The sequence below is a fragment of the Polypterus senegalus genome, chromosome 15 (assembly GCF_016835505.1).
Source record: "Polypterus senegalus isolate Bchr_013 chromosome 15, ASM1683550v1, whole genome shotgun sequence".
In the NCBI taxonomy this organism is placed as follows: domain Eukaryota; kingdom Metazoa; phylum Chordata; class Cladistia; order Polypteriformes; family Polypteridae; genus Polypterus; species Polypterus senegalus.
Window position 1 is genome coordinate 115,133,578 of NC_053168.1, and position 24,043 is coordinate 115,157,620.

Here is a 24,043-nt window from a genome sequence, read left to right on the forward strand (position 1 = left end):
TTGTTTTTAAACCAGAAAACCCGGTTTCCACGTCTACCTGTATTAGTTTAAATGGCACTTTTACCACTCGCAATAGGGCAGAAGAGCTGACTTATCGTGTTGACTGGGCAACACAGTGAATGCGGTGTCTATCTATATATGTCTATGCCCATGCCACTTTTCTCGATTCCTATTCCTCCTTCGGACTACCACATTCCCCACTCCTCGGTCTGTCCTGCTTCCTTTTCAAAACCAGTCCCGCCTACACACAGCCGACTATTCGTCCTCTTCCAAACCCTTTCCCACGCCGCTTTTCTCGATTCCTATTCCTCCTTCGGACTACCAAACACCTATTCACAACTATGTCTTTCAAGAAGTATTTTTTCTTCTTGATTTCTGAATTCCTTTCTCACCATTTTCCGTTACTATTCTTACACCGCCGTATGCTACGGTGGGTACGGGCTAGTATATATAAAATCCAATGTCCGTCTGTCTGTCTGTGTATCTGTTTACAAGAGAAATATTTAACAGATATAGATTGGGGTTTTTTTTCTATAATTAGCTTGAACATTGCGGTTGATTTTGTGACATTTCTCGTTGTGCTAAGAATCATGGTTTTCTTGCAGGAGTGATATATTCGTGCTAATCCGAGACAGAGGCTGCAGACCAAGGGGAGGGGGAAGCATGATATCAGGTGTCAAGAGCAGGACGGGGCCCTACTCACTGTCCTGTTTCACTACTATGTTGGCAGAGCTGCAGGGGACGGCTAGTGTTTAATAAATTAAAAAAAAAAAATACATAGCCTGTTTTTCTGTTGTAAATTGAAAGTGATGGGACCAGTGTTCAAATGTGAAAACAGAACCCTTAAAGGTAACAAAATATGTCTATGTTTCAAGCCAAGAGTGTTAGATTATTGATCTGTGTTTTGCTATTGCACACCAAGCTTATCCTTTAATATTTGTAAGCAAACATGGATGGCAATGCAGCTAATCGATAGAAATATAAGAACTGAAGACTTTAGTACTACAGTAATCCCTTCTCGATCACAGGGGTTGCGTTCCAGAACCCCCTGCGATAGGTGAAAATCCGCAAAGTAGAAACCATATGTTTGTATGGTTATTTTTATATATTTTAAGCCTTTACTGTATAAACTCTCCCACACTGTTATTATTATTAGAGCCCTCTAGACATGAAATAACACCTTTTAGTCAAAAGTTTAAACTGTGTTCCATGACAAGACAGAGATGACAGTTCTTTCTCACAATTAAAAGAATGCAAACATATCTTCCTCTTCAAAGAATGCGCGTGAGGAGCATAGAATGTCAGAGAGAGAGCGAGAGAAAAACAAACAATCAAAAAATCGATACGTGCTTTTAAGTATGCCAAAGCACCGCGATAAAGCGGCATTTTTTAGAGGAGAGTCCGTATCCTCTAGGCAAACAGCCTCTGTGCAAACAGCTCCTCTGCTCACACCCCCTCCGTCAGGCAGAGAGAGTGAGAGAGACAGAGAAAAGCAAACAATCAAGCACCGCGTGGGAAGCATATCGTTTATCATTGAGGAGTTTTAGTTAATACGTAATACATGCTCTGATTGGGTAGCTTCTAAGCCATCCACCAATAGCGTTCCTTGTATGAAATCAACTGGGCAAACAAACTGAGGAAGCATGTAACATAAATTAAAAGACCCATTGTCCGCAGAAATCTGCGAACCAGCGAAAAATCTGTGATATTTATTTAGATATGCTTACATTTAAATCTATCTGTCTGTCTGTGTCTGTCATTGAATTTGCGGACAACACAACCATCTATCTTTGAATTTGCAGACGACACAACCATTATCGGCTGCATATCAGACAGAGATGAGTCTGCCTGTAGAGCAGAGGTGAGAGCTCTAAAATCATGGTGTTGAGACAACAACCTGCTGCTCAACATCAGCAAGACCAAGGAGCTCATCATGGACTACAGGAGATTCTGGGGACAGAGGTGGAGAAAGTGACTTATTTCAGATATGTGGAGATCAAAATCAGTGAGAATATAAGATGGTTGCACCATGTAGGTGTGATCACGAATGCAGCAAGACAAGAGGATCTTCATTCAACAGGGGCTGAGGAAGTTTGGCATGAACTCCAGAATACTCACCAATTTCTGCTGATGTAACACGGATGTATTCTATCTGGTTGTTTCATATCCTGGTATGGCAGCTGTAGTGCTCTGGACAGCAAAGCTCTACAAGCTCTAGGGTAGTCACAATGGTGGTAACACATCACCGGGACTTGGCTGCCAGCCATCCAGGACCTCTACAGACAGCACTGCAGAAGGATGGCACAGTGGATTCTCTCTGATCCCAGCCATCCTAGCCACAGATTCTTCATGCTCCTGCCATCAGACAAGGTGGTACAGGTACATCCAGACTCATATCAGCAGGTTCAGGGACGGTTTTTACCCACAAGCTATTAAGCAACTGAACTGCAGAATACTGATCACTTTAACAATAGTCATTTTAAAAATACTAGTCACTTTTAGACTTGCCTTCATAAGCTGGAACTTACATGTACACACATTACACTCCCTACCTCTACAGCCATTTATTATTTTACTATGCACCTTACTATTATTATTATTTTTACTTTTTTATTACATTTTATTTTACTGTGCAATTTAAGGCGGCTCCAACTCCAAGAATTTCATTACTGCTAATGATATTCCATTGTTATCTGTGTATGAAAATAACTCTTGAAACTTGATTTGGCCTCTGGCTTGTTACCATACACTTTTGAATGAATTTTAAATTACACTGAAGAGATGCTGCTGTCAACACAGACCTGTGCACCGGCCAACAGTTCTGCTTTGAGGATGGGAGAGACTCCACCACCACAATATATGTTCCATAATGTGCTGAATATGATCATTCTTTAAATTTACCTTCTAAAATAAGTAATGGGTGTTAACCTTCCCAAAAAAATGCAGTTTACATAACCACAGAGTAATCAAAAACTTTCACTGAGGGAAATAAGAATTTAACCATGTAGATTTTGCAGTATGTCACACATGTATTCATCCACTATTTCAAAATATGGTACAGTAAGACTGACCTGACAGCTTTTTTGCACTATTCAGTAGACCTCTACTTATGTTTTTTGTACCACCTTATGTGCCAGTCTGGACAGTAATTTTAGACAGAAAACCACAACCTGACAACAGTTACATTAGTGGAACTTCTAGTGTGTTACCAGTTACAGTCATACATGTTTAAAACACAGATTACATAATTGGTCATCAGTAGATCAATATTTATATGTATATAATTTGACAAGTTTTAAAATATGTGAAAAGTAATAAATTAAATGAATAAATAAAAAAATATTACAATGGCAAATGTTTACAAAACTTACCACATTTAGTGAATTAGGTAATGAATAATATATACAGAGACACAGAGAGAGGGGAAAAAAAAGGAAAAAAAGTCTGACCTTTGCGTGGTAGACAGTACATCAACTTGATGAAGATTCCAGGCTAATCTGCATATTAAAAAAAAAACACAATCAATTAACAGTTTTGGGACTGCCAAGTGACACTGGCCAGCACAGCACAATGTTCTTTAAAGCACCATTTATTTTTTTGGCAATCAGTATGCCGTGCTGGTTTAGGCAATTCAGATTGTCATGATCATAATTTTTAATAAATGTCTGCAGAGTTTTCCTAATTTAGATTTTCAGAACAACAACAATAGCACATTTTCATACAAATGATGTAGCTCAAAGTGCTTTACAAGACGAAGAAAGAGAAAAAAGACAAAATATATAAGAAAATAAAATTAGGCAATATTAATTAACATTGAATAAAAGTAAGGTCCGATGGCCAGGGAGGACACAAAAAAAAACACTCCAGATGGCTGGAGAAAAAAAAATCTGCAGGGGTTCCGAGGCCACGAGACCGCTCATCCCCCTCTAGGCAACAGCACACATGTACACTTCTATAATTCAACTGCTTTTATCTTAGTTTTGTATAAGGTCTACCACCTCAGATGCTTAATACTCTAAAAGGTAAATGCAGGAACATTTACTGGGATTAAATATGTTTTGCCAGTTTGCCCCATAGGAGGTAAAAAATGCATCACAGAAAAAAAACATTTACCAGCCTGCAGAAATGAGTCCTGTATCCCAGTAGAAAACTTTCTTCAGTAGAAACACCTTCACTATGTAATGACATTTTAAATACAATAGAAATACTAAATAAAACTACTGGAAATACATTATTTCAATTTCAGAATCAGAATTTACTTTACTGGTTAGGTACACTAATGGGTACTAGGCACTTGTCTTGATAGTTTTGCTGCAACATACAAGGACAACACAGAATACAAAAGATAAATTCCAAATGATAAAATAGGATGCAGCATACAAGGGCAATACAAAAAATAAAGAGATTGCAGGATTAAAATGTCCAGAACGTCTAGGGTGAAGGTATAAATAGATTCTGAGTAGAAGCTCAGAACTTATTAGTCAGAATCTCTGTATGTGGAAAAAAAACTGTTTAGGTGATGTGTTGTTTTAGCTTTCACTGCACAATAGACCTACTGGAGCCTACTTATAGACCTACCGTATATCATCATCCATTTGCTGGAAGGCTTTGGGAAAGGCGGTGCCCTGGGCGAGCTGGATCAGCAATGATCTTTGTGCCCCCTTTCCTTACCTTGAACTCATATAGGACTTGAATGTGAGGTAAGTTACAGCCTATGATCTTTTCACAGGCTCTGATGATGCACTGCAGATTGGTATTAGCCTGAACAGAGGCAGCACCAAACCAGACTATTACAGACGAGGCCAGCAAGTACTCAATGAAGGCTGTGTAGAATTGGACCAGTGTTGCTTGAGGGAATTGAATTTCTTCAGCTGACGCAAAAAGAACATTCTTAGATGGGCTTTCTTAATAATACATGTGATGTTATTTTTCCACTTAAGGTTTTGTGACAGCACAGCCCCCAGAAACTAAAATGACTCTGTCACCCCAATGGCTGAGACATTTATAGCAAGTGAGAGGTGAGCAGGTGACATCTTCTTGAAATCTGTGATCAACTGCTGGGTTTTTTGAATGTTAAGGTCCAAATTATTATGGCTGCACCGCAATGTCAGATTATCTACTTTTTGTTTGCAAGACCGTAGCAGGGTAAATTGTTTTCTTTCTCCTACTGACACACTTTCCATTTGATGTTTACACATTGTAAATCTGGTTTGCTCCAAACTCTAAACCTAGATTTGATGTTATAACATGATCACCACTGAAAAAAAAACAGATAGAAGCATTCCAGTTAGGTCCTGGAAGAAGCTGAAAAGCATGTCTACTTTTGCCAACTATTTTTATACAATTATTCTCTGTTTTCTGGTAATATATTCAAGAATGTCAAAGTGAGTTTTGTTTTTGCACAGTCTGGTAAACAGTACATTTGTGTGTTCTTTTTATTTTTTCTTTGTTCCATATTAAGAAAATACTCAACTAGACTATTGTCCTACACAGGGCTGTTTTCTGCCCTTAAGCTTGATGCTACCAAGAAAGCCTTCAGGCTCAAGTAATCCTGAGTTTGTAAAGTGTGTTTGGACATTGTCCAAATATGTGTCTTAAAACTAAATGAATGGACATGGCAATACATTGCTCATGAAGAGCTACATTTTTTCTCAGTTTATTCTTTTCCTTTTTAATAACATGAAATATTTCCCTTCTAAAAGTAAAAACTCGACTTTATAAAATGGCAGTGTCCACACATTTTTGACTAGTATTACCTTAGACATGATAGTAAGTTCAAATAAAAAAGCAAACAACTTTTTAATGGTTCTCTATTCACTACAACTTATGTTTGATATTCATGACAGACAAAATGTGTTTGACAGTCACGGTGGTTGAAACTTTTCCTCTGAAACTCAACAGTAAGTTTAAGTGACTAGGCTATTCTATTGTTACTGTTTACAGAAAAAGCTACAGAGGTTTAAATGGTGGACCAAAGTGGAGGATCGAAACTAGAAAAACAGTATTATCTTTCAAGTAAGCCAAATTGTTAATTAAGAAATCATACAAACCAGAAAGTCATAGTTGCAAATATAATGCAAACAAGTTTTTAATTTAAGAATCATCAAACTCAGATGATGAGGAGTGTGATGTACCTCTTTATATATTGTAAATTAATTACATTAAATTATGGTAATTCCGGAGAGGAGTTCCGTAGCGACTGACACTGTGTTGTAATGACAGCAACTAAACATGGTCATTAAATAAAGTAAATAAATAAAACCTGCAACAGAAATGCCATAATTATCTATATATATAATTCACTAAGGCAAGACAACCATGGAAAGCACGCCGGAAGGGGCGTGGATTCACTGAGCCGCCGACAAGGAAGACACCTATGGCGCACACAGGAAGGAGCCACGCCCACCAACTCCAAGACCATTGGATACGACGATAACTCGCAGAGCCACGCCCACCAACTCGGACGCGACGACACAGCAGAAATGCCGTCATTTATATTCGTCTGTTGTAGAGGCCACATTCACCTGCACGTTTACTGTTCATAGAGGCATGTTTCTCGCAGAGGTAAATCACCATATGCAGCGTGTAAAACGGTTTGCGAGGGGGTATCCCATGGGATCCTTAAAACAATCCTTTACAACTGAGGTTAAAACACAATGAAGTAAGCAGTCTTTAAAAAATGAGTTTTCGGTTACGACACACGACCGCGTGCACCATAGAAAAATGTTTTACACGCTACATACAGCAATTCGCATCCGCGACAAACATGCGTCTTCTTAGATGCTCCTGCAGAAATATGGAAGACGTTTCCCTGCCCACTAACACTCCTTTTTCACCGGCCCGCTTCTACCCTCGCTCTCTAGGCATTCACACTGCCTGCCCATGTGCCCGGACGCAAAAACTCACCGACCACCCAGTTAGCCCCTTTCGTCTGTGCTAGGAGTCCACATGCACGTCTAAGCCACGTTGACTTTTCATTAATCTTTTCGGTTTCGACACCTGACCGCATCCACCATGAAAAACCATGCGAAAGGAACAACGAAGCCCCGCCCAGAAACTCTACCCCTCCTCCCACGTGCTCAGAAACGCACCACAGATCACTGCCCGCCAAATCAAACAGCTCATCAAACACATACTCACTCGCTTTGGTCTGTGCTGCGATCCAAACCCAGGTCGGCGCCACGTTGACTATTCTTTTGCCCTCCATGGCTACTGCTTCAAATGTATTTCATAGAAACAACACTTCTTTCAATGTTATAGAAATTCCTGCTTCAGGTAACTGTTTGTTTCTGTCAGTCGGGTTTTTTTGGAGAAATGTCATTGACAAAACTGTTGCTCTCAAACTTCGTAACATGGCTGTTAGCTTTGTTTGGAAATATTGGGATAACTTCGGTGACGTGGTGTCCGTTGTTCTTTGTCACAGAGGCATTGTTATACAGTCTGCTCAACAATACGCTGATTACATGAATACGTCCGGAGTCTATGGTGGCGAGGCAGAAATTGTGGCAATGTCCCAAATCCTTCCAGCTACTATCAGCATTTACTTTCAAGAACGTCCTCATGCCTCTCCTCGAGTTTACAATCCGGCCCAGCGTCTCTTCATATCCCTGCTCTTTAGCGTTCCTTTGGATCATGGCCATTACGAGGTTCTCATGCCTCTCAAATAACCATGCGATTACCTTCTGGTGACATCTTTTGACTCTGTCGGTATGTGCACACAGCGTGCACACCCACTTGCTCGCCACACTAATGTGACGTCACCTGCCCACTCTCCTCTTCCTGAAAAACATTTAAAGACACCCTCCTCTGAACACATGCATTCCACACAGGACTTTCAATGCACCTTTTGTTCCAAAAGCTTCAGAGTGCACAGATATCTGAACACACATTTGAAAAAACACAACACTAACCGAATGATGCAATGTGAACATTGCCAACAATGCTTCGAGACAACTCGCTCTTTAAAAAAACACAAATTCATTCCACTCTCACCTTCAATTGCACAACAACAAGGTGTAACAAGGACTTCACAGGTGAGATGGATCTCCACAACCATTTGCAGATCCATTCAACGCAAACATTTGTATGCAAAATTTGCAACAAACATTTTCACGCACGCAGATACCTTACTAACCATCTCAAAACACATTCCCTGATGAATTCTTTTCAGTGTCAACACTGCTTCAAAACCTTCACACGCCAGAAATATCTCAAAGCACATTTACACACCCACTCCACTGAACGAACACATTCCAAAAAGATCTTTGAATGCAATTTGTTCAAAACGTTCGAGTGCAGAGATTTCTCAACATGCATTTAAAAACACACTCCACTGAACGAATTATGCAATGTGAACATTGCCAGCAATGCTTCGACACAACTTATTCCAATTCTCTTCAGTGTCAACACAGCACTAAATCGTTCATGCACAAACATCGTATTCACTTTTCTGCAGCTTTTCAAGAAGATACCGCCATTCACGTCCAAGAACATAACATTGGCCTACCTACCGCACTATGTGCTTCTTGCAATGCTCTTCATTGGCCAGCAGAGGTGAACAAATCCGGACATTACACTAGGTGTTGTCATGCCGGCAAGGTGTCTTTGCTACCACTATCCAAGCCCCCTCTTTTATTTGAAGACCTCTTGACTGGCAAGAACCCGCTGTCCCGAAATTACTGTGATCATATCAGGGAATACAACTCTGCTTTAGCTTTCGCATCAATGGGCGCACACATCGCTCAACCATCTGGACAAGGACTGTATGCTTTCAGAATACACGGTCAAATTTATCACCAGGTCTCTCCTTTATATTACAATCCTGCCACGTCGCCACAATATGGTCATCTATATATCTTCGATTCTGCTGAGGCTACCAGTTAACATTTGCAAAAGGAAAGTAATAGCGCTTGCAGTGACATTTTGTTGCTTCAACTAGACAACATGATATGCCAGGTTAATCCCTTTGCAAAGTCTTACATGCAAATGCATGACATTATCACTCACGTTTACTCTGTTACTGCTGTATGAATGGTGTTCATGGAAAATCCAGGTCTGGATTTCGTTTCGTTTCGGTGGCATCTTGGGGCTTTAACCCTTAACCTGCCACATACTTGGGGTTTAAGGCATCACTGGACCCCAAATACTTTTTTGCTGCACTTTAAGTAAATGTCACAATTAACAAGTGTAGCACCCTCCTAGTTGGGCATACAGTGATCCCTCGCTATATTGCACTTCGACTTCCGCGGCTTCACTACATCGCGGATTTTAAATGTAAGCATATCTAAATATATATCATGGAGTTTTCGCTGGTTCACGGATTTCTGCGGACAATGGGTCTTTTAATTTATGGTACATGCTTCCTCAGTTTGTTTGCCCAGTTGATTTCATACAAGGGACGCTACTGAAAGAATGGTAAAGACCAGTAACTTCGGCGCTATATGCAATCATCAGACACTCCCCATCTGCCCGTGTCGTTCAAACACAGGAACATATATTGGTGTAAAAGTATAACAAAAGTGCACTTTTATTCAAGTGCACTTTTTCCATCGCCTTTTCCTGTAAGAAGCAGTGTACACACTTCTCTCTATGCTGTGGTTTCTATTACACACCTGAAAGAAAGAGGCAATACATGTGAAAATATCCAGCATACAGCAACATGTGGGGACTGGCAGGAACACTCAATAAAACTGAATAAAAAGAAAATCAAGTGACGGTGAGATACGAAGAAGGCAGCATCGCCAGCGTTTGTGTGTCAGAACCGGGTGGGGGGGGGCGTTAGTATGCATCGTGGTACAACGCAGAGCTATAGCGCGTCTGTATTCTGTTTCTTTTGTACTCCAGGGCACGCAGAGGAGAGAATAGTAAAGAGCAGTAAGTTCGGCGCTATATGCAATCATCAGACACTCCCCATCTGTCCGTTGTTTTGTTATACTTTTCAATACTTTTTATACTGCTCAAGCGGGCATGCTCAAAAAATACACGTGTAATGCCACGAAAAGTGCACGCAGACACTTCATTTTGCAAACAAAACAAGTGCACTTTTATTCAAAACTACCTGTACAACCGAAGAAAAAAGAAAGCAAGTTACAGTAGGCGATTGATACGACAGCTTGCATGGTGCAATGCTAAGAAGTGCAGATTTTCATTCCGTGCTATATAAAATCATCACATTCAAATATTAACAGTTCCCACACACCCAAGGACCGTCCTTCCTACATTTACGACACGTGTACTTGTTGCCGTGTACACACCTCTCTGTGCTATGGTTTCTATTACACTGAATGAGCACCTGACACTGTACTTTCTTCCCTGGGGAAGGTCCGCATCAGAGAATTTCCAGTTCCTGCATAAATTCACACCGATCTGGCGCTGTTCGTTTTCAAATAATATTGCATTAGTGCGATTATATTTTCACATATATTGTCTCTTTCTTTCAGGTGTGTAATAGAAACCACAAGAAAGAGGCAATAAAGTCCGCCAGAGAGAAGTGTGTACACTGCTTCTTACAGGAAAAGGCGATGGAAAAAGTGCACTTTTGTTATACTTTTACACCAATATATGTTCCTGTGTTTGAACGACACGGGCAGATGGGGAGTGTCTGATGATTGCATATAGCGCCGAAGTTACTGGTCTTTACCATTCTTTCCTCTGCATGTCCTGGAGTACAAAAGAAACAGCATACAGCAACATGCGGGGACTGGCAGGAACACTCAATAAAAACGAAAATCAAGTGACGGTGAGATACGAAGAAGGCAGCTTCGCCAGCGTTTGTGTGTCAGAACCCGGGGGGTTGTTTGGCGTTAGTATGCATCGTGGTACACTGCAGAGCTATAGCGCGTGTTTAGTGAAAACAGCCGTGTCAGATGGGGTTGTATGGATTGATTCTGAACGCGACTGAGAGAATGAAAAGTGAATAAAAAAAAAAGCTAACCTTTACAAGGATCATAAATTGCACCGGCTGTTACAGACTGAAATCAAATGTATGCTTTTATTCTAAAACAGTAAGAATAAGAGCAGTTTACTTCTCAAAACGGAGGGGCAGGATCGAACTCGTGACCTCTTGATTCCCAAGCGGGGGCTGAGTCTATTGAACCACGGAATCAGTTACAGTAAACTGTTGTCAATGTCGCATGTTAAGGCGGCTTTTTGTTTCTGCAGTTATATTTTTGAATAAAAGCGCAATTGTGTTATTCTTGTGAAAATGTTTCTTTGCTATTTGGACTTCAGGCTTCATACATTATATAGTTTATGCCTACATTTTGTCATCTACTACTAGAATATAAAAACGTTTCTGTTTTAACAATGTGTTGACACAGATTACTGTAGAAACGGAACAGACATGAAATGCGTGTGTTCCAAACAACGATCTATTATTTCCACTCTAAAACTCCACTTCACTCCCAGATACTCAATCAAGGCATGAGCTGAGAGAAGTTCGTGCACGTTCTAAATTGGTGGGGGGATTGAATAGCCGGCTGCTCCAAGCTTCTCTTTATCAGCACATTTAGAAAACAAAGGGCGCTGGCGGAGAGGTGTGAAGGGATTTAAGAAGCAGTTTAAGGTGGGACGGAATTACGAGTTTTTTCGAAGGCTCTGGTAATTCTAGTGTTAATAGGTTTGATCACCCTAACCCACTCTCACCTCGGAGTACTGCATCCTCCAACCATCCTTCTGCTGATACCAGCATAGGTGAGACATCCCCACCCACAATTACAGCAGCCCATGTGAGCAGAGAGTTGAGAAGACTTTGTGCCAGCAAAGCAGCGGGTCCAGATGGTGTATCGCCACGACTGCTGAAGGCCTGTGTGTTGGAACTGGGGAGTCCTCTACAGCGCATCTTCAACCTGAGCCTGGAACAGGGGAGAGTCCCAAGGCTTTGGAAAACATCTTGTATCACCCCAGTCCCAAAGGTATCACGTCCTAGTGAGCTGAATGACTTCCGGTCTGTTGCTCTGACGTCACATCTGATGAAGACCATGGAGCAGCTGCTGCTTCACCACCTGAGGCCACAGGTCCGCCACGCCCTCAACCCTCTGCAGTTCGCATACCAGGAGAAGGTGCAAGCCCACACCCACAGAAATAATTGCAGCCCTCCAATACTGGAAAAGCAATGCGGCTCATTTCCCAACCTTGGCCAAGACAGCGATCAAGTACCTATAGGCATCTTGTGCCAGTGTAGACAATGAATGCCTTTTTTCAGTTGTGTCAAATATAGTAAATGAAAAGAGAAACATACTTGCTGGTGAAAAGGCAGAAATGCTTCTTTTGCTAAGAAAAACCTACCAAAAGATCGCGGACATGCTATAAGCGCCTGCCGTCGATGGGTGATACAAGGAACAAGGGACATTATAAATGCGCAGGGCACGGTATTACTTTCCCCCCCCGACCCTGCCTGACTGCTGTGTCTGTGTATAGAAGAGTGGCAGATCCCACTGCAATAAGTAACCGCGCTGTTGCTGTTTCAAGCTGAATAAAGCTGGTGTTGCTAAAAGTACTAAGACTCAGGTTCGAGTTTTCGGGTGCAAGACGGGGACTCGCACGTCACAGCACAAACACACACACACGCAGTCACAATGCTGTAGTAAACAGTATACGCTCGTACGGATGTTGACTATATGAGTGACGAAGTTAAGGCTCTATAAACTGCAATTAATTACACTGAGCAACAAGAAGCAGCTACAGGAATTGACATAATGATGCTGCAAAGATGGCGAGACTTGACAGTGAAGAAACGGCACTCTTCAGGAAATCAAACTACGATCAAAAATGTCTTTAAATCATCACAGGACTGAACTTTTTAAGTACAGTACATACTGTATTTAACTTCAGACAATTCTGTAAGTGTATTTTTTCAGTTAATTTATTCTGTTGTAAAATATGATTATTAGGTTCGTAATGTGTAAAATTATAACATAGTTTGACGTTTAATAGGCTTTTTCTTAACACCTGCCATTATCCAACATTTTCACTTATCCGATGTTCTGCCGTCCCGTTTATGTTGGATAAGCGAGACTCTACTGTATATCAATTGCCATGTTATGTAATGGCATGGTGTGCTTAAGTTACCCAGGATGTGTATGTTAAGCAGATTTTTGTACATGACCTGTAGTATTTTTTCTATAGACATGGGTCATATATTGCTTTTTCTCCTCCCACAGAAAGTACTGGCTGCTTATATCTATGGCAAAGAAAAGCATAAAGTCAGCAAGTTAATAAGAAAAAGTTCACCTCTGTTTCACATGCTACTGTTGTTTCTTTGATAATGCATAAAACATTTTCAGCATAACTAAGACATTCAAACCTGAAGTAGATAAAAAAAATTCAGCCATTAATGATTGTTATTGGTAAAGATGGACAAAAACATAGCGGTTATCAGTATTGGCCAGAATTTCCTTATTGGTGCATCACTAAATTGCAAGTATTTGAGTAGATAAAAACAGACGGATTTGTGGTACCTGAAGTAGCTTTCATAGACTGCAGATTCTTTGTCAAGTCATGAAAAAATTGCATTGATTGATGCTGCTTTGATAGAGGTTCACGTGTGCCACTGCGCTGCCGCAGGAGCCACTCATACAGACAACATATCAAACACAAGTCCCTGCAGTAACTCTGCATGTGTTTCAAACATACACAAGTTGAAGTAAGCTCTCTCGTGGTAAACAGGAAACAGTTAACTAATCCGTAACTGAAGTTGCACAGAATTTTTCTCCATTTTAAAATAGACAAATTTTAAAATTTGGCAATGTGATAAAAAGCCGACAGGTGCTTCTAATTGTGTTATTTCATTGATGAATCTGTTGCTTTAGTTGCTCAACATGTAGCCCAAAGAGATATCAATGACAAACAAGCAGTTCATTAGAAGGTTGAAAAATCAGAGGGGAAAAAAAAAAGTTTTCAGACAAAGACAAAAAAAGACAAACTTTACGTTTGCCAAAATTAGAGCCCTACATATTCCATTTTATTTTTTCATAAATTCCATTTTAATTATTTCTTTTTTCAGATTTTTGGTATTTATTTGTTTTTCTGTGATTCTGATGATGTTTATGTTTTTATTTTCTGTTGCTTAAAATTTGCTATAATTTTAATAATTCAATATAAAAATACAGTAATTTACTATATTTAAAAACATACTAAATTATAATATTAGTTCAAAGAAAAAGAGTTAATACAGGTAGTCCCCAGAATACGGACATCCGACCTACAACTTATGAACGAGGCCGCAGCTGTGACGCATGCGCCTCATTAACTGCCACTCTGTCATCTGGCCTGGGGACACTGCAAGCAGTGTCTGAAGGGGGGCAATTTCGCTGCTCGTGCAGTGTAGTGTCCCTTGGGTGGCAAGCGATTGGTGACCCATGGTCCATAGTCACCGGGGCCACGGCTATCGCTCGTGTGTAGGATGGAGGCTTAATGGGGTGGTTCACTGTCCCCCACTAAGCCGCTGCAGCTATTGCTCCTGACTAGATGCAGGCTGGATGGAGAGGTGGGGGGCGGTCAATGCCCAGTCACTACACATGGCTGCCTGTATACAGTGGGCGGCTGGTAATGCTGCAAGCGGTGACCCAGTTGTGGCTGAATGGAGGCCATTGAGGGTGAACAGGGCGGCGGGGGGTAGCATTGTAGTGTGCTTCGGGTGGCTGCCTGTTGAATGGGGTTGGTGGTGGGCGATTCACTACCTGCCTTTGGCCGTACCATGCTCGTTCTTGGTGGGCGAACGCATGCTGCAGGCTGCATACTGTAGTGGAGGTGACTGTGTGGTGGGTGGGTGGTGAACCGCTACTCCCATTCAATCTCATTAGCAAGCCTGTTTGTACTGTTATGTACATAGCAGTAAGTTGTCTCTTGTCAGTACACCAGACGTGCTGACAAGGGATGCCTGCCTGCTGTTATAGCTGTGCAGTGCTGTGCAGAAGAGCTCATCTTAACCTTTTGTCTTCACCCTTCAAGAATGTCTCTGAAACACAAATCTGATGCAAGTGCTGGTGATACAGTAAAGAAGAGAAAAACCATCACCATGGAAAATAAAGTAGAAATAATGAAAAAGTCAGAGAGAGGTGAAACTCCATCATTCATTGGATTAGCACTTGGTTACAGTCGGTCAACAATAGCATTTATTAAAATAATGTACCTGTTCCGATTTGCATACAAATTCAACTTAAGTACAAATTTACAGTCCCTATCTCGTACGTAATCCGGGGACTGCCTGTATAATTATTATAGCAAATGAATGCATGCTATAAAAACCATTTTCTCAAGCTGCACCCAGTCGTAAAGATCCTAAATTGGATTAAGAATATTTGTAAATAAGTGTATGTGAGTGCTAATTGATATACAAACAGGAAAATCCTCTAAATCTAAGTTGATTTGCATAATATCAATCAAAAAAATTGAGACTATATATATATATATATATATGGTAACTTTTAAGGGAATTTTAGTGTGTGTTTTAATAATGATTGTGAATTAACTTTATATTTGAAATATTTTTCTCAAATAAAATTCACAAGTAAATGGAACATACTGTGACTGCAATGTTTTCCCCCCATTCATTGATAAAACCATGTAAAATGTTTGTAGATACAGCTTCACACTTCAAAATAAAATAAAGTGATCAGCAAACTACAAAAGCATTTGATTTCAAATTAATTGGTCAAACATCAAGTTGGCTTTACCAGTTTTTATTCCTCACTGAAAAATCCATCACAGGGTTATTTTGCTACATATTTTTTATTTAAAACTTTTTAATAACAGATAATTGCATCATTTTTGTTTTGGCTCAATATAGCCTTTACTAGTTGTTTGTTCCTCCCTGCGTGGAGTTTGCATGTTCTCTCCATGTCTGTGTAGGTTTCCTCCGGATGCTCCGGTTTCCTCCCACAGTCCAAAGACATGCAGGTTAGGTGCATTGGTAATCCTAAACTGTCCCTAGTGTGTGCTTGGGGTGTGTGTGTGTGTGTGTGTGTGTGTGTGTGCCCTGCGGTGGGCCGGCACCCTGCCTGGGATTTGTTCCTGCCTTGCACCCTGTGTTGGCTGGGATTGGCTCCAGCAGACCCCTGTGACCCTGTGTTAGGATATAGCAGGTTGGATAATGGATGGATGGATAGTTGTTGGTACTGTAAAGCACAATATTGTATCATAATCACAGTTATTTACTAAAGTCAGTGGCATTGATCTCTCATAATATAATGAATGATTAAAGTCAATGTAATGTAGCATATTTCTACGGAAGCGTATTAGGGCCACGGGTGAAAAAAAAATACAGACACAGTGAAGAAAAAAAATCTAAATGTCGAGATTAAAGTCGACATGTTGACTTTATTCTCAACATTTCCACTTTATTCTCGACATTTACGTCGAGATTAAAGTTGACATGTTGACTTTATTCTCGCCATTTATGTCGAGATTAAAGTCGACATTTACACTTTATTCTAATAGTTTATTTTGTCAGTAGAATGTCGCAAACTAAACATCTTAAAATGAATGTTCAATTTACTAGATTTTCTCAAACCCCTTCATTAATTAATATTTCTCATATTTGCCAATCCAAAAATATTTTTCTTGAAATAATTTTCTTCACCATTAATAGTATTAAACATTTTATTGCATAATTAAGATCATGAGATATACAATAGCCTGATTCCAAGTATGAAATAAACTGACTGAAACCAAAGGTATTTTATAAACAAATGAGTATTTTGCAAATTAAAAAAGCAACAAGTCAGGCCAAGTCAAGTTGGGGAGCATGCACTGGTACAGTGGGTTGCCACACTCACTATACAACGGAACAACTCGGGATCCCAGTTTGCAACCCTCCAGGCAGACACGCGGTCCAGTCCCACCCTCTGAAAATGACCCTTTATCTGCCACAGCCAGGTGTTACATGGGTGACCCTTTGGCCTGGTCCAGCCACTCGGAACCCCAACATTGAGGATCTTACAAGCCGGATCACCCTCAGGGAAACGCGCCTCATGGTGCCATAACTGATGCTCCCTCACAATGCAGGTAATGTACCTAATTCGGGACACCATGAGCAACCAAAGGAGTCCAGTCTTCGTCTCAGGTCACTGGATAGCATCCATGTCTCTCAACCATATAGCAAGACAGGAAGCACCAGGACTCTAAAAGACTTGGACCTTCGTCCTTTTGCATAGATATGGGAAGCACCACACACCCCATTCCAGCGATCTCATGACCCCCCAACGCTCTCCAAATCCGTCTAGTGACTTCATAGGAAGAGTCATCAGAGACATGAATGTCCCTGCCAAGATAAGTAAACCTTTCAACAAGGTCAACACTCTCTCTGCAAACAGACACACTGCTGATGGCTGTGCCCAAGAGGTCATTAAAGGCCTGGATCTTGGTTTTTATCCAGGACACTCGCAAGCCCAGACACAATGACTCCTCGCTCAGTCTCTCAAGCGCCCTGATTAGAGCCTCCATTGACTCCGCGAAGATAACAGCATCGTCAGCAAAGTCAAGATCCATGAATCTTTCTTCACCAACAGATGACCCACAGCCACTGGACCCCACGACCTGACCCAACACCCAGTCCATACAAGTACTGAACAGAGTAGGAGCAAGAACACACCCCTGACGAACCCCAGAATCAACTGGGGAAAACGCAGTGGTCCTGCATCCACTCTGCACAACACTCACAGTACCAGTGTACAGGCCGGCCATGATATTCAGCAACCTCAAGGGGATCCCCCAAACCCTCAGGATGTCTCACAAGGCAGCTCGATCAACCGAGTCGAACGGTTAGCAAAAATCGACAAAGGCTGCAAAGAAACTCTGCCAATATTTGCGTTTGCGCTCCATTAGAACCCTCAGTGTCAGGATGCAGTCGATTGTAGACTTCTTAGGCGTAAAACTAGATCACAGATCCTATTGAAGATGACCCTAGCAAGGACCTTATCCGGAACTGACAGCAGTGTTATACCCCTGTAGTTACTGCAATCCAGGCGATCACCCTTCCCTTTCCAAATAAGGACGACAAGTCCCATGTTCCAGTCAGTTGGGATGATGCCAGTCTCCCAAATGGAAGCAAAGATTGCCAAGTGGGCAGCCTTACCACCAGCCTGGAGAAGTTCACCCCAGATACCACAGATCCCAGCAGCCTTCCCTGGTTCAGCACCTGTGCAATCTCAGTGAGATTGGGTGATTCATAGCTAATTGAAGGATCAGCCTCAAGAACCGTGGACCCAGAGATATCCAACGTTCTAGCTGGAGGATCAGCTTTGAACAGCTGCTCAAAGTAGTCAGCCCAGCGGGTCACAACTACAGTGTCATCTGTAAGGACCGTTCCATCAGCTGCCCTTACTGCGACTCTCCAAGGAACAGATTCAGATGTGTGTAATGCTTCGATTCCTCTGTAAGCAGGACGTGGGTCGCTAGACCACAGATGGTGTGTCACTTGCTCACAGATTCCTCCAACAAATGCCACTTTATCTGACCTCGTAGCCCTAGCAGCCTTCCTTCTCAGTTCCCGGTACAGACCAAAGTTGCCATTGAGCCATGCGCTGCAACTCCTCTCGATGAAATCCAGGGTGCCCTGCGAGATTAAACACCTGCTTTGGGAACATTGGCAACAGCAACACAACCCTCAGCAAACTTCAGGGTCTTGTCACGGAAGGTCTCAAAACATCACATTAGGATCAGCATTCGTACCCAAATCTGAAAGTTCCTCACACAAACTGCGTGCAAACACATTAGAAACAGCCTGGCCTTGGAGTCTGGCCAAGTCCAGGCTCATTTTCCTAGTAGGTGGTAACCTACTGGACCTAAGCTGGATCCTAAGAGTAGCAATAACAAGTTTGTGTTCAGAATTCAGAAACTGGGCACTTCTGTAGACCCTGCAGTTTTGCAAGAGCCTCCAGCATCTGCCCACGAGGATGTGATTGATCTCCTTCACCGCACCACCAGTATTGGGAGTACCAAGTCCAACAATGCGGTTCAGGGCGCTGGAACCAGGATCCAGCGAATCACAGACCCTGACCTTTTGCAAAGTCAAGGAACATGGAGCCACTTTCACCACGGTCACCAGACCCATGGGGACCGAGACAAACCTCATAGTCAGCCCTGTCAGTGCCAGTGGTTGCATTGAAGTCACCCATGACCACAGGAGTGTCACCTCATTGGCACCCATCAAGCACCGAGCGAAGCTGCGAATAAAATGTCTCCGTCACCGAGACATCACTCACCGTGGTCGGAGCATACACTGAGACTACAGACAAGGCACCTAGTGAGTGCCGTAATCCGAGTCCCATAATACGTTCGTTGAAAGGAGTGACATCGGACACCGTCAGAAGAAGCCAATCCGCTACAGTAACAGCTACTCCCCGAGTATGACAGCCATCAGACCGACCAGACCAATAAAAGGTGTATGCACCTACAGAGATCTGGCCAGTCCCAGATCTACGCACCTCAGAGTGTGCTGCCACTGAAATGTGGAGTTTACGCAGCTCCTCCGACAGCCAAGGAAAATCATCTTGCCAGAGAGACAAGACGTTGCATGCACCCACCCGTATGGGCCGCCTCAAATTGGGACCCGAAGGCTGCTGTACAGCGGGCGACGCCTCAGCACTACACCAGTTCCTATCCCGAACAGACCTGACCCTTTTAACTCTTCCAGGGATGGGGCTCCCGAGGGCTTTCCTCCATCCCCTTCATGATGCGAGCAGCCTTCCTATGGGTGGCTGCAGCAGAGCTACTCACACGGAGTCCTTTCTGTAGTCTCTGAGCTTTGTAAATTTTTTATTACGGTGGCTGAAGTGCCAATCCTGCCAACAATCCTCATGATTTCCCTGCAAGTTGGAGGACCGCTTGCAACATTTTAAAAAGCATTTAAAAAGCAACATTTTAACATAATAGTGGAAGTGAATTCTTCTTCTTTTGGGTAAATGCAGCAAAAAATGTAGCTGTTTAAGACAAAAAAGCAAACAAGGGTTGTGAAACTTAATAAGTAAGCTATCTATTATACAGAACTCAATGTTGTTCAAGCTAGAACTGATTCAGCAGCTATAATGAGCTTTAAAATTTAGAAACTGGTCTCCTGGGCGGAAGTGAACATCTATTGTCGTATATTAAAGGCATGGCATGCACATATACTACAAGTTACATAGAAGTGTACAGATTAAAGAATTACAGTAATACAGAATGATGTTAGTAGAGTCTGTGTAAAACATGACAAAGATGACATTCATACATTTTTTTCTTTTATTACACTACTAGCAAAATACCTGCGCTTCGCAGCAGCGGAGTACTGCCTTAAAATTTTTATTAAGAAGAAAAGTACAAACCTTTTTAAACTGAGGGAAAATATACCAATAATTATTTGTTAATGATCTCTTTGTATGCCACGTTGTCAGTTCGGCCTTCCGGTTGTAATATGACCAAGCTGTGCGCTGAGCTTACTCTTGAGCATGCATTGTACAGTTGGCCATGTGAAAAGCAATCTTGCCTCAAATCTCACAGCTTGGATTGCTGCTGTCATAGTCGGTTTGAGTTTCATGGTTTGTTTCAATTACGTTAGTATTTGCAGGACTTGTTGTGTTGAAGTGACATTCGGCATCTGTCAAGCGTTGTAAGCATACAACCGGTTTCATCAATAACTTTATCCAGCTTTTGAGAGTTTAAACATTCATAAACATCAAAGTGTCCACTACTGAAATCGTCACCTGTGAATCTAAGATGTTTAAGAGGCATTGGCGGTTGTCGAAAGGTGTAAAATATTTGGCCATTTCAGTACACTTGAAAGCGACAACCGAACAATTCAGTGGCAGCCATCAACTCACATGCAGAAGCACAGGTGAAGGGCTTAAGCATTTCACTCTTATAGTGCTCCTGTGTAGTATAATTATCTCCTGTACCGTCATCAGTTCACACCTTGAACCTGTCCCATTCATTCAATACATAAGACACAATGTTCCTCCGGATATCAAGAGTGAGCCTGATATGTAACACAGAGAATGGAAAAGGCAGGCGGCATCTCCGGGCATGGAAACCACTCGGTAAGTGACAGTTCTCTAATCAATGGTGATCACCTCGATAGACATGTTAATGGGGGTACGGTTGGAACGATAAAGGAAATGTGTACCTGAACAATGTAAACTAAGTCTAAAATACCTATACAATAACTATAATCGTAATAAACGAACAATAAAACAGCAGAGAAGCCGTGGATTAAATAAAAAGGCTGCAGTTATCAGCAGGGAGACGTGAATCGAGAGAAGCAAGGAAGGGAATGTAGAGACTGGAGCGACAGACGGCCTTATATAGGCAGGCAGCCAACAACGTGGGAGGCGTGGGAATGGGGACCCAACGCGCCTCACACGGCGAACGAGCTGTAGGCTATGGACGTATATATGTACGTAAGTAGGATTATTTAGTGTTCCGAACCCGCGTACCAAATTTCTTGAAGATGGGCCCATAAGTAACAAAGACCGTTGGAAAGTTCAATATGGTGGCCGACAGTGGCGTCATACCACCGAAATAAGTGCGTACATCTGTTTCAGTTAGCTCAGGGAAGCCACCTACCAAATTTAGTGAAGATGGGGCCATAAATAAGAAAGTTTAACATGGCGGACGTTGTCGCCCGTTATGACCGTTACGCATAGAATTTCGAAATGAAACCTTCTTAACTTATGTAAGTAAGCTGTAAGGAATGAGCCTGCCAAATTTCAGCCTTCTACCTACACGGGAAGTTGGAGAATTAGTGATGAGTGAGTCAGTGAGGGCTTTGCCTTTTATTAGTATAGATTAGGTTTACGTTCATCTTATACTTTTTTATACCTGTAATTACTAAATGATACATTGGGCTCATAAGTAGCAGATACATTGACAGTGTACTTAGAATATTCTGAATGATTATAATAATGTTGAATTTTATTTATTTATTTATATGCAAGTCTATAACAGAATACATGCCAAAATTATATTAACTTATCATACTGGTATGTTAGCATCCAGTTAAAGAAACTAAGCTCTATGCAGCCTATACATTTCCTCAGACATATCCCAAAAAATTTCTTGATTGTCTGAATTTTTAGTTTTGAGCCACTAATAGTAAAAACTGTAGAGATAGATACCTTTGTTGACATCAGATAGTTTAATATCCCCAAATTCAATTCATCTGGGAGGATATCATGAGGAATTGACTGTATGTCATTACATATTTGTAATTTATTTGCAAATGGTAATTTTGTTTTCACAATAAGTACCTTTTCTTTAAAGTGGTATTCAAAGGTTTGGGCACCTTGATTATAATGTCTGTTACTGTGAATAGTGAGCAGAAGAACTGATCAACAAAAGGCATAAAGTTAAAGATGACCTTTCTTTTCAGCACTTTATGCAAAATTAGTGCATTGTTTCTGTCTGGTACATTTGTACAGAAAAAAACAAAAAAGAAAGGAGCACCATGCAAAAGTTTGAGCACCCCAAGATAGTTGACATCACAGATAATGTTTACCAAGGTCTCAGACCTTAATTAGCTTGTTAGGGCTATGGTTTGTTCACATCATCTTTAGAAAATCCCAGGTGATGCAAATTGCAAAGCTGTATAACTTTTTTGATGCCTCAAACTTTGTCTCAACAATCAGCTGTCATCGGTGCCTCTAAGCAGCTGCCTAGCACTCTGAAAAATAAAATAAGTGATGCTCACAAAGCAGGAGAAGGCTACATGAAGATAGCAAAGTGTTTTCAGGTAGCTGTTTCCGCAGTTCGTAATATTATTTAAGAAACTAGACATTAAGCCCGTTACAATAACGGGCGCTAGAACAGTAGTGCATAAACATTAGTAGGAACAGTCTATATTAAATGGCAAGGACCTTGACCTCATTCTGTTTCTTGTCTAATTTTTTTTTTTGTCAAAAATATTTTTTCAAGAAGCCTAAAGTAAAATAATAATAAAAATAAAATAGAAAGGTACATGACAATACAGTAAGTATAATTAATATTGCCTTAGTGTAAAACTTGGTAACAATCTGTAAGACACAATATCTGAAGAAGATATTTAGGCAAAATTTTCAATTTTTTTACCTCATGAAATTTTTCTGTACAATTTCATTATAGACAACATTTCTTGTAAATATTCTGTCCGAGTTTGGAAACAGTTTGCCTTGTTCAGGAATCTCTACAACCTTGAAAACAACATCTGTAAAACTTCTAACTCTTGATAATGCAACATAAAACTGACCATGGCTGAATACTGGTTCTGCAAGTAAATGCCAACCTTTCCTAAGGTTTGCTCTTCTGAGTCTCTCTCTTTTAGCGTTTTTCTGACAGTCATTTTCTTTTTCTTCAATCGATCTATTTGCTATTGTCTTTCAGCGTTTCTTTTGTTGATGTTTACTTGTTGAGCTGACCATTCTTCCAGGAGATGTTGCTTATATAGGATTTGATTGTCTGTGTCTTTTGTCCTACTTGACGCGTCCTTTTTTTGGGTGGCATGTTGTTAGTAGATACGTCCGTAATATTTTCTCCGAAAGTAATACTGGCTTGTATGTGGCTGTAATATGCATCCTTTAATATGTCTTTAATTTTCTCTTGCAATAATACTGGTTTGTATTTCCATAAAATGCCTGTAATTTTCTCTGACAGTAATACTGGCTTTGATGTCCGTAATATGACTTTAATTTTCTGTCACAACAGTGGGCAATCAGCAGAGTGTCCCCAGCAACTGATGTAATGTGTGGCGTGATGCTTATAATCGTGCCTGTGGCGTCTCCCCAGCAAGTACTGTGCAGTCCCCCAGCAAGTATTTTAATCTGTGGGGGCGTGCAACTGATTATTTTGTGTGGCGTCTCCCCAACAACGGATTTTATGCGCTGCGCGACTACCCAATCAGCACTCTCCCCAGCAATGGTGTCCTTTATATCTTATCATGCGCGGCCATTCACTGTGTGTCCAGCTTAAAGTTAGTGATGGGTCGTCCTTGAACGATTCGTTCATTTTGAACGAATCTTTAATGTGACTCGGGAAGAACGAGTCGTCTCGTGGGAGTGATTCGTTCAGTCGCGCCTGCGCATTTGCGCAACTTCCTATA

General features: G+C 41.3%; 1 protein-coding gene across 5 annotated transcripts in view; it reads right to left on the reverse strand.

Annotated features, from left to right (window-relative positions):
* The window catches only part of setd2 (SET domain containing 2, histone lysine methyltransferase), a 124,451-nt gene that overhangs the window by 87,523 nt on the left and 12,885 nt on the right, over nucleotides 1–24,043 (reverse strand). For all 5 annotated transcript variants that reach the window (XM_039737113.1, XM_039737115.1, XM_039737114.1 and 2 more), the window contains exon 2: nucleotides 3,450–3,497. In XM_039737113.1, the coding sequence (XP_039593047.1) occupies nucleotides 3,450–3,471 (22 nt within the window). In that variant the 5' untranslated portion in view covers nucleotides 3,472–3,497. The remainder of the gene's footprint in view (nucleotides 1–3,449; nucleotides 3,498–24,043) is intronic.